This window comes from Hyla sarda, chromosome 11 (genome assembly GCF_029499605.1).
Source record: "Hyla sarda isolate aHylSar1 chromosome 11, aHylSar1.hap1, whole genome shotgun sequence".
Classification (NCBI taxonomy): Eukaryota; Metazoa; Chordata; class Amphibia; order Anura; family Hylidae; genus Hyla; species Hyla sarda.
Window position 1 is genome coordinate 6415966 of NC_079199.1, and position 13241 is coordinate 6429206.

Here is a 13241-nt window from a genome sequence, read left to right on the forward strand (position 1 = left end):
AGCGGTAAACACCGGCATATATTTATTGCACCGGGGGGCACTGATGGATGCGGCGGCGGCTCTTTTCGCATTACGCTGGGCCGGTCGGAGCTGTCAGGTCTTGTTTGGCGTTGAGACGTTGGACGATCCATGAATCTTTAAATTGCTCCAAACGTCTTATTGAATTATCCTCAGGATTAAAGATAAAGAAGGTTCCGGGGAAGATAAGCGGCTCAGATCCCGGCCGCCGCTGCTGCTCAGCCCGGGTTATGTGGCAGAACACGGGGGACTTTGTGGAGGTCACTCAGATGTCCCTTCCCTTCACAAATCTCCTTATCAATAATTTATTCCCAAACGTGTCAGATTAAATATTAAGGGTTTACAGGTGGCGGTCATGTGACCGGGGGTTGGGATTTGCGCAGTCGTGAAATGCTTCCTTTGCTGATAAACCTCAGAGTCGAGCTCTTCCACTGAAACATATGTTAAGGGAAATCACAAAAACTATTAAACCAGCAGCTCCCCCCCCCCCCCCATGTATCAGCTCCGTGATACATTGTAGCAAAGCTGCAGATGTTTTCTCCCAGTGATGTCATTTCTCTAGGTAAATTGCGCCGCCTCATGGCTGGTGATATATTTTCTCGATACAAAATTTCTGCAACAAATGAAATGTCTGTAAAGATAACTACTCGCTGAGTAACAAGCGTCTCCTGGTCTTCCTGCCATATTGGAGCGCTTTAGGAGACTGGGAAAGCTGGGTGGCACGCAGTACACAGTGCAGGGCTCACAGTACTTCCCCAACACACTCAGCCTCTTGAAAAGAATATTTGGTAAAGCAGTCATATTGTAGCTCTTCAGGAGACTGGGAATGCTGGGTGGCATGTATACTGTGTACCACCCAGCTTTCCGAGTCTTATGAAGCCCCAGCAGTGATAGGCTGCTTGCCCTCCTTACTGCAGCAGTGCTACCATGCCCTCTCCCTGCCCCCGCACTGATTCCTTCTCTCTCCCTCACTCTTCTCTCCCCTGTCCCTGCACTATTCTCTGCACCTGCCTGCTGCACAGTTAAATCATACTTTATAGCACCTGATCATTATTATTCCTTAAACTTTAATATATTTTTATTTTTACATTTATGGTCTATGATTGGCCTTTATCTTCTCTATCTGCAGATTTTACCTTTTCTACCTGTCATCTGTTTCTCCCCCCCCCCCAATAATGTCTAGATATACTTTGTAGAGAGAACTTAAAGGGGCACTCCACCCCTAGACATCTTATCCCCTATCCAAAGGATAGGGGATAAGATGTCTGATCACGGGGGTCCCGCCTCTGGGGACCCCCACAATATAGCACGCAGCACCCACCTGTATCTGCTTCCGGCAGCGCTGGAGGGTTTGGCTCCCAACCACGGGAACGGAAGATCAAGATCGTGATGTCAAGACTCCGCCCCGTGTGACGTCATACTCCGCCCCCTCAATGCAAGTCTATGGGAGGGGGCGTGACGCCCCCTCCCATAGACTTGCATTGAGGGGGCGGGGCGTGACGTCACACGGGGCGGAGTCGTCACACGCCCGCCCGCAAAAGATTAAAGTGGAGGGTGAAATTCTACCTCACACCGGGAGCCGGGGCCGGCGTGCGAGGCCAGGGAACCTGCGCACATCATCAGAGTCCATAGCGCTCGCTCCCGTCTGTCTGATTGACAGGCAGGGAGAGAGTGCAGCCGGACTGAATTCGGACCGATGCCCGGACGGGATCAGTCCGAATTCCTCTGTGACGTCACAGCAGGCTGCAGCCGGCCACTAGGAGGGAGACCCCTAGTGGCCGGATTTCAACATTAAAATAAAATAAATATGTATTTTAATTACAAAAAAAATTATTAAAGCATATTAGAAATATGTTGTAGTTCATCAGTGCTGCAACATATAAAAAAATAAGTTCATGACAGTGCCCATTTAAGGGTCATCCCAAAAATGTTGCACCCCCCCCCCCCCATTAGTCACATGTCACATCATGGCCAATGACTACTTTATGGAAAACCCATAGAAGGGTCATTCCAAAAATTGTTAAGGCCCAATCTGCTTTTTCCATTAACTTCAATGGAAGCTGAGAATCGGGGCCCCAGTGGTCACATCATGGCCAATGGTGGCCTAATAAATGCATTGACTTTCTATGTGTATATATACAATGCAATGTCTCCCCAGACAATGAATACTCCGCCCATACGTCAGGTCAATATAATTTTATTTATGATGACTGAGTATAGTGAGTTACCCTACCGGGATCCACGCAATAATAAAACAATCTTTTTTTCAATCGCTGTATACGTGCTGCGCTAAGCCGTGAAGATCGCGGATCACATGAAGATGAATCGGCGGCCATGACACAGAATGAGGAGTCACATTTATCATGGGGGTTGGGGGGGGGGCATCACTTTAGGCTGCGGGTTGGGGGGGGGGGGGGGGATGAAGGCTTCAGCTGTATAAAATATCCGTATATAAAAGGAGGACTCCGGGAGATTTCCATTGTATCCGACCTAATCCCATGACGAATAGTAGTTACAATTGGATACGAAATGTTACAGGTATCTGGACTTTTTTTTTGCGGTTGCGGTCCGATACCGCGGGTAAGATGGCCGCCCAAGGCATGAAAAAAAATCTATGCGTCTTGGTGTGTAGGGGCCTGAGCTCATCTATACTAAAAGTGTCGTCTGTCACATTCAAGATGGCGGACGGGTAGGGTATCTGGTAATTATGGAGTTTAAAGGGGTACTCCGGTGGAAAACATATTTTTTTTTTAAATCAACTGGTACCAGAAAGTTAAACAGATTTGTAAATTACTTCTATTAAAAAAATCTTAATCCTTCCAGTACTTATTAGCTGCTGAATACTACAGAGGAAATGGTTTTCTTTTTGGAACAAAGAGCTCTCTGCTGACATCATGACCACAGTGCTCTCTGCTGACATCTCTGTCCATTTTAAGAACTGTCCAGAGTAGGAGAAAATCCCCATAGCAAACATATGCTGCTCTGGACAGTTCCTAAAATGGACAGAGATGTCAGCAGAGAGCACTGTGCTCGTGATGTCAGCAGAGAGCTCTGTGTTCCAAAAAGAAAACCATTTCCTCTGTAGTATTCAGCAGCTAATAAGTACTGGAAGGATTAAGAATTTTTAATAGAAGGAATTTACAAATCTGTTTAACTCTCTGGCACCTGTTGATTAAAAAAAAAAAAAGTTTTCCACGGGAGTACCCCTTTAAAGATCCATTTATAGTAGGGTGCACCACAGCAAACTGGGACCCCATTATGGTGCCACCCAGTGTGTGAGAGCGTCTGCCTCCCCCACTCCCATGACCCTCGGGCCTATTCCCGACCCCATTTATGGAAAATGAAAAAGAAATGGGAGCCACTAGGTGGCGCCATAGCAATGCCATGTTCTGACTCTAAGACAGTGGTCTCCAAACTGCGGCCCTCCAGCTGTTTCAAAACTACAACTCCCAGCATGCCCGAACAGCCGTTGGCTGTTCGGGCATGCTGGGAATTGTAGTTTTGAAACAGCTGCAGGTCCACAGTTTAGAGACCACTAATCTAGTGGTTATGGGGGGGGGTCTCCAGACTCTACCCTGACTACATATACAAGGGGGGGGGGGGGGGGTAGAGAGGAATTAGGGATGTGGGATTTCAACTGCCCTATCCTTTTGTTCTCAGGGGAGACTAAGCTTCCTCTGAGCTTTCTTCCCACGCCCCCATTCAGAATACATGGACGCTCAGTCAAGGCGAGTGTGCATGTGTATGGAGGGGATCAGGAGAGATAAATCCATCATTATTATTCATAAGAGCAATTTTTACAGAAACGAAAGCCGAAATCCGATTGGCTCCGTGTTCCCCAAACCTGCGGCTCTCTAGCTATAGTGCAACTACAACTCCCAGCATGCCCTGACAGCCTTTGGCTCTCTAAACCGTTGCAAAACTACAGTTCCCGGAATGATGGGAGTTGTAGTTTTGGCAATAGCAGAAGAGTCACAGATTTTTTTTTTTTGGGGGGGGGGGGGGGGTCACTAGATTGGCCGCAATGGGTCACAAAAATGGTTAACCCTTACCTATCAGGACAGAATATGCTTAAGCCTTTCCGGATGTGGAATCATACATGTTCTATAAAAAAAAAAGGCGTTTAACATTTGGCGTATACATATATATAAGCACCGAGAAACTTCGCCCATTGAGCGCCAAATTCCGTCCATCGGTGAAGATTTCGGCGTTCCCTACTGTGGTCACTGGGTGGCGCTCCCGTTGGGAATTTTTCTAGGAATGTGGCGGGAGGAACGGTAGAAAGTTCGAAAAATTGCAACAATGTATCCAGCGTCCGCGCGCTGTATGTGTGTGATGGCTGCGCGTTCTCTTAAAGGATCCCCCCCCCCCCCAAAAGGGTGAGGTCACCGGGCCGGTGGGGGGAGGGGGCAATGCCCTCTAGGGAAAGCGCTTGTCTGGCACTTTCTCCCCGCAGAGTATTAGGAGGTTTCTATGAGATAACGCGTCGTCTCTCTTGTAGGTTGTCGCCGTTGACGCGCCGGCCGGGGGTTATTGCATAGTAGTGACGCCGCTGCCGTGTTCCCGTAATATTAAGTGCATGCAATTCTGTGGATAATTTCTTTACATTTAGGGCCCATAATAAAATAAGGTTTGTATTCCAGGGTGCGACAATCCTGTGCATGCAGGGGCTGCTGTCCGACCTCCGACCTCTCAGCCGGTCCGGGGCCCCGTAGGGCAGTCAGTATAAGGAGCGGCTCATGCAGTCAGGGCCTCCACTCAATGATTGGGGTCACAGTTTTTACGCTCCACACAGCGCTGACCTCCATCTCTACGTCCGGCTCCGGACAGAACGTCGCCGTCTTCTCTCCTCTGAAGCAAAAGTCCAAGACCTCCAAGAGGGTCCGCAGAGGAGCGAAGGTGAGCGGCCAGGATGCTCGGTACTTGGCGTCTAGGCTGTCTCGAGGGTCATTGCATATTCAGCAGCCCGGGTCGTACCATTTTCATCTTTATGGAGTGGTTTCCTTAGGAAAAGACAGAAAATGAGGAAAATTTGAAAAATTATTAATACAACAAAGGAAAAAAAAATCATCAACGTAGGTGAAATATTAATTATAGATGAGTTTATCTAAGTTACATTCTATATTATACTCCAGATCTGTACTCACTATTCTGCTGGTGAGATCACTGTGTACATACATTACATTACTTATCCTGTACTGATCCTGAGTTATATCCTGTATTATACCCCAGAGCTGTACTCACTATTCTGCTGGTGGGGTCACTGTGTACATACATTACATTACTTATTCTGTACTGATCCTGAGTTATATCCTGTATTATACTCCAGAGCTGTACTCACTATTCTGCTGGTGAGGTCACTGTATACATACATTACATTACTTATCCTGTACTGATCCTGAGTTATATCCTGTATTATACTCCAGAGCTGTACTCACTATTCTGCTGGTGAGGTCACCGTGTATATACATTACTTATCCTGTACTGATCCTGAGTTATATCCTGTATTATACTCCAGAGCTGTACTCACTATTCTGCTGGTGAGGTCACTGTGTACATACATTACATTACTTATCCTGTACTGATCCTGAGTTATATCCTGTATTATACTCCAGAGCTGTACTCACTATTCTGCTGGTGAGGTCACTGTGTACATACATTACTTATCCTGTACTGATCCTGAGTTATATCCTGTATTATACTCCAGAGCTGTACTCACTATTCTGCTGGTGAGATCACTGTGTACATACATTACATTACTTATCCTGTACTGATCCTGAGTGATATCCTGTATTATACTCCAGAGCTGTACTCACTATTCTGCTGGTGAGGTCACTGTGTACATACATTACATTACTTATCCTGTACTGATCCTGAGTTATATCCTGTATTATACTCCAGAGCTGTACTCACTATTCTGCTGGTGAGGTCACTGTGTACATACATTACATTACTTATCCTGTACTGATCCTGAGTTATATCCTGTATTATACTCCAGAGCTGTACTCACTATTCTGCTGGTGAGATCACTGTGTACATACATTACATTACTTATCCTGTACTGATCCTGAGTGATATCCTGTATTATACTCCAGAGCTGTACTCACTATTCTGCTGGTGAGGTCACTGTGTACATACATTACATTACTTATCCTGTACTGATCCTGAGTTATATCCTGTATTATACTCCAGAGCTGTACTCACTATTCTGCTGGTGAGGTCACTGTGTACATACATTACATTACTTATCCTGTACTGATCCTGAGTTATATCCATTACTTTACATCCCATAATACCAGTATATTAGTGACAGCAGCTTCGGGTGTTAGGGAGGTGAATACACCGATGATCAGAATGGGGTTTAGTTATTTAATATTATATATATAAATAAACTTCACAATAAAGATCACAACTTGTCCAAATCAGCCTATGAAGAGTTTGTTACGTTTAGTTTTGGGATAATACAGGGATGATGCGAGGGTTAATATGATGACATCACCGGTTGGCAGGTAAAGTTGTCACCTGGAATAGGGGACCAATGTCTTCCATAAAGGGGGATCCTGTCGTCCTAGGACACCAAGGGGCTGAGAAAGAACCAGATCCAGAGTCCATTAATATGAGCGTAACCCTCCTTCCAGCTTGTGAGACTACAACTCCCAGCATGCCCTAAAAGCTACATGTTTGAGATGGATACAGTGATAGTGAATGAGTGGAAACTATCTTCTAGAACAGTGGGCGCCAAACTGTGGACCTCAACATGTTGCAAAACTACAACTCCCAGCATGCCCGGACAGCCGTTGGCTGTCCGGGCATGCTGGGATTTGTAGTTTTGCATCATCTTGAGGTCCACAGTTTGGAGACCAATGTTCTAGAAGCAAATCTCATCTCCTGGGGGAATTACTTGCACAGCTGAGGGTTTGTTACAACGTGTCAGTACGGGCAATTCTTTCTGAGATAAACAAAGCAGTGGAACAAGTCTCCTGATACATTGTAACAAACCTTCATGTCAGTAAGGAGAGTCGCGTTTCACATCACAATTTGCCCTGACGTTTGGCCTGTACATGCGATCTCACTGATACACAGTAACGATTCCTCAGCTGTGTAAGGAAAGGAACTCAGCCTCAGGATGTGAACAAGACTGTTCCCATTCACTGACCGCAAACAGAGGTAGTTTCATCATTTCATACCACCAAGTGGTGCAAAACAGATTTTATAAAAAAATAAAATAAAACAAAATAAAATCCATAATATATTTTAAATAAAACATATAATAAATAAAATAAAAATATATAGTAAATAAAATTATTTAAAAAAATATATAGTTAATAAAATAAAAATATAAAAATAAAATAAAAATGTGATAATTCTGATGCCCTACTGCTTTGTGCAAAAATATGCATTTTATCCGAAAGTTGCAGAACTTTTCATTGTACCATCAAAGCTTTACCTAGGTTTCCATACAACTTTTTTGGGGGGCATTTTTTTTTTACCTGAAACAATAAAAAAAAATAAAAATAAAATAAATAAACTGGCTCCTCATTTTTGTTCTCACAAGATGTAGTTTTTGTGGCTTTTTACCCCCCGAAAATAGTCTTGTTCTTCTTATTGTTTTTCCCCCCCCCTTGTGTTTTTATCATTACAAGTCATGTGATTCATTCATCACGGAACTGAAGGAAGTCTATGGAGGAAAAAATTAATAAATAAATAAAATATTTTTTTTTTAATAAAATAAGAAAAACCCAGCAGTCACTGAAAAATGCAACTGTGTGGTGTCCCAGCACCAAAGGCTGTCCTGTGGGCTGCGGATCTCCTCGGGCGGACCTGCGGTACGGGTGTTGGGCCCCTTAAGTGACTGACTGCTGCGCTTCAATTGTTCAAGCACTTTATCAAATGTTTATTTTTAATTGGCGCTGTGTTATATGGTGTTTATGTGTTATGTGGTATTTATATGTGTTATGTGGTATTTATATGTGTTGTGTGGTATTTATGTGTGTTGTGTGGTGTTTATATGTATTATATGGTATTTATGTGTGTTATGTGGTGTTTATATGTGTTATTTATGTGTTATGTGGTATTTATATGTGTTATGTGGTATTTATATGTGTTATATGGTATTTATATGTGTTATATGATATTTATATGTGTTATGTGGTATTTATATGTATAATATGGTATTTATATGTGTTATGTGGTATTTATATGTGTTATGTGGTATTTATATGTGTTATGTGGTATTTATATGTGTTATGTGGTATTTATATGTGTTATATGGTATTTATATGTATTATATGGTATTTATGTGTGTTATGTGGTGTTTATGTGTGTTATGTGGTGTTTATGTGTGTTATGTGGTGTTTATATGTGTTATTTATGTGTTGTGTGGTATTTATGTGTGTTGTGTGGTATTTATATGTGTTATGTGGTATTTATATGTGTTATATGGTATTTATATGTGTTATATGATATTTATATGTGTTATGTGGTATTTATATGTATAATATGGTATTTATATGTGTTATGTGGTATTTATATGTGTTATGTGGTATTTATATGTATTATGTGGTATTTATATGTGTTATGTGGTATTTATATGTGTTATGTGGTATTTATATGTGTTATATGGTATTTATATGTATTATATGGTATTTGTGTGTGTTATGTGGTGTTTATGTGTGTTATGTTTATATGTGTTATTTATGTGTTGTGTGGTATTTATGTGTGTTATGTGGTATTTATGTGTGTTATGTGGTGTTTATGTGTGTTATTTATGTGTTGTGTGGTATTTATGTGTGTTATGTGGTATTTGTGTGTTATGTGGTGTTTATATGTGTTATTTATGTGTTTTGTGTGATATTTATGTGTGTTGTGTGGTGTTTATGTGTGTTATTTATGTGTTGTGTGGTATTTATGTGTGTTGTGTGGTGTTTGTGTGTTATGTGGTGTTTATATGTGTTATTTATGTGTTGTGTGGTATTTATGTGTGTTGTGTGGTGTTTATATGTGTTATGTGTTATATGGTGTTTATGTGTGTTGTGTGGTGTTTATATGTGTTATGTGGTATTTATATGTGTTATGTGGTATTTATATGTATTATATGGTATTTATATGTGTTATGTGGTATTTATATGTATTATATGGTATTTATATGTGTTATGTGGTATTTATATGTATTATATGGTATTTATATGTGTTATGTGGTATTTATATGTGTTATGTGTTATATGGTGTATATGTGTGTTGTGTGGTATTTATATGTGCTATATGGTATTGATGTGTTATGAGGTATTTATGTGTTGTGTGGTGTTTATATGTGTTATGTGTTATATGGTGTTTATGTGTGTTGTGTGGTGTTTGTGTGTTGTGTGGTGTTTATATGTGTTGTGTGGTGTTTATATGTGTTATTTATATGTGTTATACCTTTTAAGAGCAGAGGAGTAGTGCAAGCCCATGTGACGCTGCCTGTCCAATGGGAACCCCTAAATTGTGAGCTATATAGAGTAGACACCTCTAAGGCAGTGGTGTCCAAACTATGGCCCTCCAGATGTTGCAAAAACTACAACTTCCAGCATGCCTGGACAGCCGTTGGCTGTCCGGGCATGCTGGGAGTTGTAGTTTTGAAACATCTGGAGGGCCATAGTTTGGACACCACAGCTCTAAGGGAAGAGCCCAGAAGAAATCTCTTCTCATGTCTCCTGATCCTCCGCACGGAGGAAATTCAAGCCTTACAGGACCTTGTCAGAACCCTAGCGAACTGGAACAATTTTCAGTCTCATATTAAGTCAGTACTAATTGGGTGTAAAGCACCATAAGTCCCAGCAAGGCAACAGAGCTCCCAAGGGGTTACACTGCATCCTCTCCACTCTGCACCATACTGTCTGTAACACCATCTGCACCAGCTCAGTAAAGACAGGTATCCGTAACCCGACACCGAGGTGTTTTACTCCCGGTGTCTGGCCCAGGAGAAGCTGGCTAACAGTGCCCTGGCGTCACGAAGTGATGAGGTATTCCTAGTGTCACCACAACTGAGCCAAAAAACTACATAAAAAAAGAATAGTGGGTTTGGCATTTTGTATTTCCCTACTGACTGACATCTGAGGTAGGTTTTATGCAGCAAATTTGGTGATTTTTTTGGTGGGTGTTTTGGATGACGCTTCTCCTAGGAAAGCTCCAGCCACTCCAGTCTCTTCCTAGTAAAAGTTGGTGATGATCAATATGGCCGCCATATAAAAAAAAAGTTGTCCATAACTGAATAGGAAATCCTCCTAGGACCTCAGTCTCCCACCATGCCCGGACAGCCAATCTGAAGCAAAACTACAACTCCCAGCATGACCGGACAGTCAACTTATTGCAAAACTACTATTACCAGCATGCCCGAACAGCCAACGTATTGCAAATCTACAACTCCCAGCATGCCAGGACAGTCAACTTATTGCAAAACTACAATCCCCTGCATGCTCGGACAGCCAACATATTAAAAACTACAACTCCCAGCATGCCCGAACAGCCAACATATTGCAAAACTACAAATCCCAGCATGCCCGGACAGAAAACGTATTGCAAAACTACTATTCCCAGCATGCCCGGACAGCCAACGTATTGCAAAACTACTATTCCCAGCATTCCCGGACAGCCAACGTATTGCAAAACTACAACTCCCCGCATGTCTGGACAGTCAACGTATTACAAAACTACAACTCCCAGTGTGCCCGGACAGCCAACTAGTGCAAAGCTATCATTCCCAGCATGCTCGGACAGTCAACTTATTGCAAAACTACAATTCCCAGCATGCCCGGACAGTCAACGGCTATCCGGGCATGCTGGGAGTTGTAGTTTTGTAACTGCTGGCACCCAACTTTCTCAGACCCAGCACTATTTCACCCAGCAAAACGCTTTTTTCCAGCATCGATTAGTTTTGACTGCGATAATGAATGGTTTATCCCAGAATGAAAAATCGCCTCCCGCCCGTCCGCACGAGGTAAACGCCACCGCAATTTATACAACAATCAATCATGGCGGAGACCAGACTGACATATTTGTACACGGAGCCTGCAGAAACCTTTTCAAAGCCCTGACTGTAATGGAAGGAAATAACACGGATTGTCTGCAGAGCGTATAATAAGGCGCGGGGATACGGTACAATGGTTGTCAGCGGCAGACGTGGAAGCGTTGGCAATCTTCACCTGTGACATGACAGATCCCGCGCCCGCTTATTAATGGGAGGACTCCATAATCAGACAGCTCTTAAAAATCTCCCCACGGAGAGAAGCGGCAATTAGCAGAACGTAATGGAAGCGAAAAATAAAATAAAAATACAATTCTATCCTGCACTGCCGGCAATTACATCAGGGCTGGAAGAAACTGCGGCCGACCGCACGGGTAACCGTATCCTGCTGCCGGCCCGCGGGTCAGCGCCATGCATTAGCTGAGACAGCCATCTTTACATACATGCACTCTAACTGTGCACAATTAAAGAAGCACTCTAATTTTTTTTTCCTTTATAGTGCAGTACAGGCTATTATTAGAGAGTAATGTGGGGGTTCTAGTGTATGTCTCGTGCTTACCCGTTTTAGCTTAAGTGGCAAGTATGTGATTGCAATTCCATTACTGAAATGATTTCCTAATGCTGCCTACATTTCCCACGAATCCTCCGGCTTTGCAGAGAGAGGGGGTGGAGTCTTATCACTGCACCTGGTCATCTAATTAAGCCATAAAGTACATTGGGCTCAGTTCACGTTATGAGCAGGTTTGATGCACTATTTAAAGAAATATTCCCATGAGATTAAAGTGATTTGACCTATAATCACAATTGAGGTGTTTAATATATATTTAATATCTTTAGGCTCTGTGGAGGGGTATAATATTACATATACTGATCCCATAGAGATAGAAGCAGTATACAGATAGAGCTGGAGTGGAGAGATGGAACTACTATATATTCTGATCTCATAGAGACAGCAGCAGTATACAGATAGAGCTAGAGCTGGAGGGGAGGTGTATAACTACTATATATCCTGATCTCAGAGACCGCAGCAGTATACAGATAGAGCTGGAGGGGAGGTGTATAACTACTATATATCCTAATCCCATAGAGATAGCAGCAGTATACAGACAGAGCTGGAGGGGAGATGTATAACTACTATATATCCTGATCTCATAGAGACAGCAGCAGTATACAGATAGAGCTAGAGCTGGAGGGGAGGTGTATAACTACTATATATCCTGATCTCAGAGACCGCAGCAGTATACAGATAGAGCTGGAGGGGAGGTGTATAACTACTATATATCCTAATCCCATAGAGATAGCTAGTGTTGCTCGCGAATATTCGCAATTCGAATATTATTCGCGAATATCGCATATTCGCGAATTCGCGAATTTCGTGAATATAGCGCTATATATTCGTAATTACGAATATTCGTTTTTTTTTTTTTTTTTTTTCTTCACAGTACACATCACAGTGATCACCCCTCTCTGCTTCCAGCTTGTGTGGTGTAAAGAAAGCTCTAATACTACTGTGTGAGACTGGCGTGCAAGAATTCGCATATGCGAAATTTAGCATATGCTAAGTTTCGCATATGCGAATTTTCTCGTATGTTAATTTTGTATATGCTAATTTTCACATATGTTAATTTTCGCATACGCGAATTTTCGCATATGCGAAAATAAAACGAGAATATAACGAATATGCGAATATTCGCGAATATATGACGAATATTCGTCCATATATTCGCGAATATTCGTGAATTCGAATATGGCCTATGCCGCTCAACACTAGAGATAGCAGCAGCAGTATACAGAGAGCTGGAGGGGATGTGTATTACTACTATATATCCTGATCTCATAGAGACAGCAGCAGTATACAGAGTGCTGCAGGGGATGTGTATTACTACTATATATCCTGATCTCATAGAGACGGCAGCAGTATACAGAGAGCTGGAGGGGAGGTGTATAACTACTATATATCCTGATCCCATAAAGATAGCAGCAGCAGTGTATAGGTAGAGCTGAAGGGGAGGTGTATAACTACTGTACAGTTCAGCCGAGGCCCAGGGAGGTGATCAGTGACTCAGAGACCTTAAGGGCTTGCTGGGACTTGTAGTAGATCTGGTCAAATGCAGGCCACGCTGGCTTGACAAATGGTGACTGTGACTGACAATACTGAGACTTCATTTACCCGTCTTACTATTTATTTACCAGCCTCGCTCTGGGCTCATTCATCCAGACG

The 13241-nt window shown here is 42.6% G+C and overlaps 1 protein-coding gene across 5 annotated transcripts in view; it reads right to left on the reverse strand.

The window, feature by feature from the left end:
* Positions 1–4027: 4027 nt before the first annotated feature.
* PRIMA1 (proline rich membrane anchor 1) overlaps positions 4028–13241 on the reverse strand; it is a 59771-nt gene continuing 50557 nt past the window's right edge. For 3 of the 5 annotated variants that reach the window (XM_056545730.1, XM_056545731.1, XM_056545729.1), the window contains exon 5: positions 4028–5021. In XM_056545730.1, coding sequence (XP_056401705.1) covers positions 4949–5021 — 73 coding nt within the window. In that variant the 3' untranslated portion in view covers positions 4028–4948. Of the gene's footprint in view, positions 5022–6540; positions 6603–13241 lie in introns of all 5 variants that reach the window. The other 2 variants (XM_056545733.1, XM_056545732.1) reach the window with 1 other exon arrangement.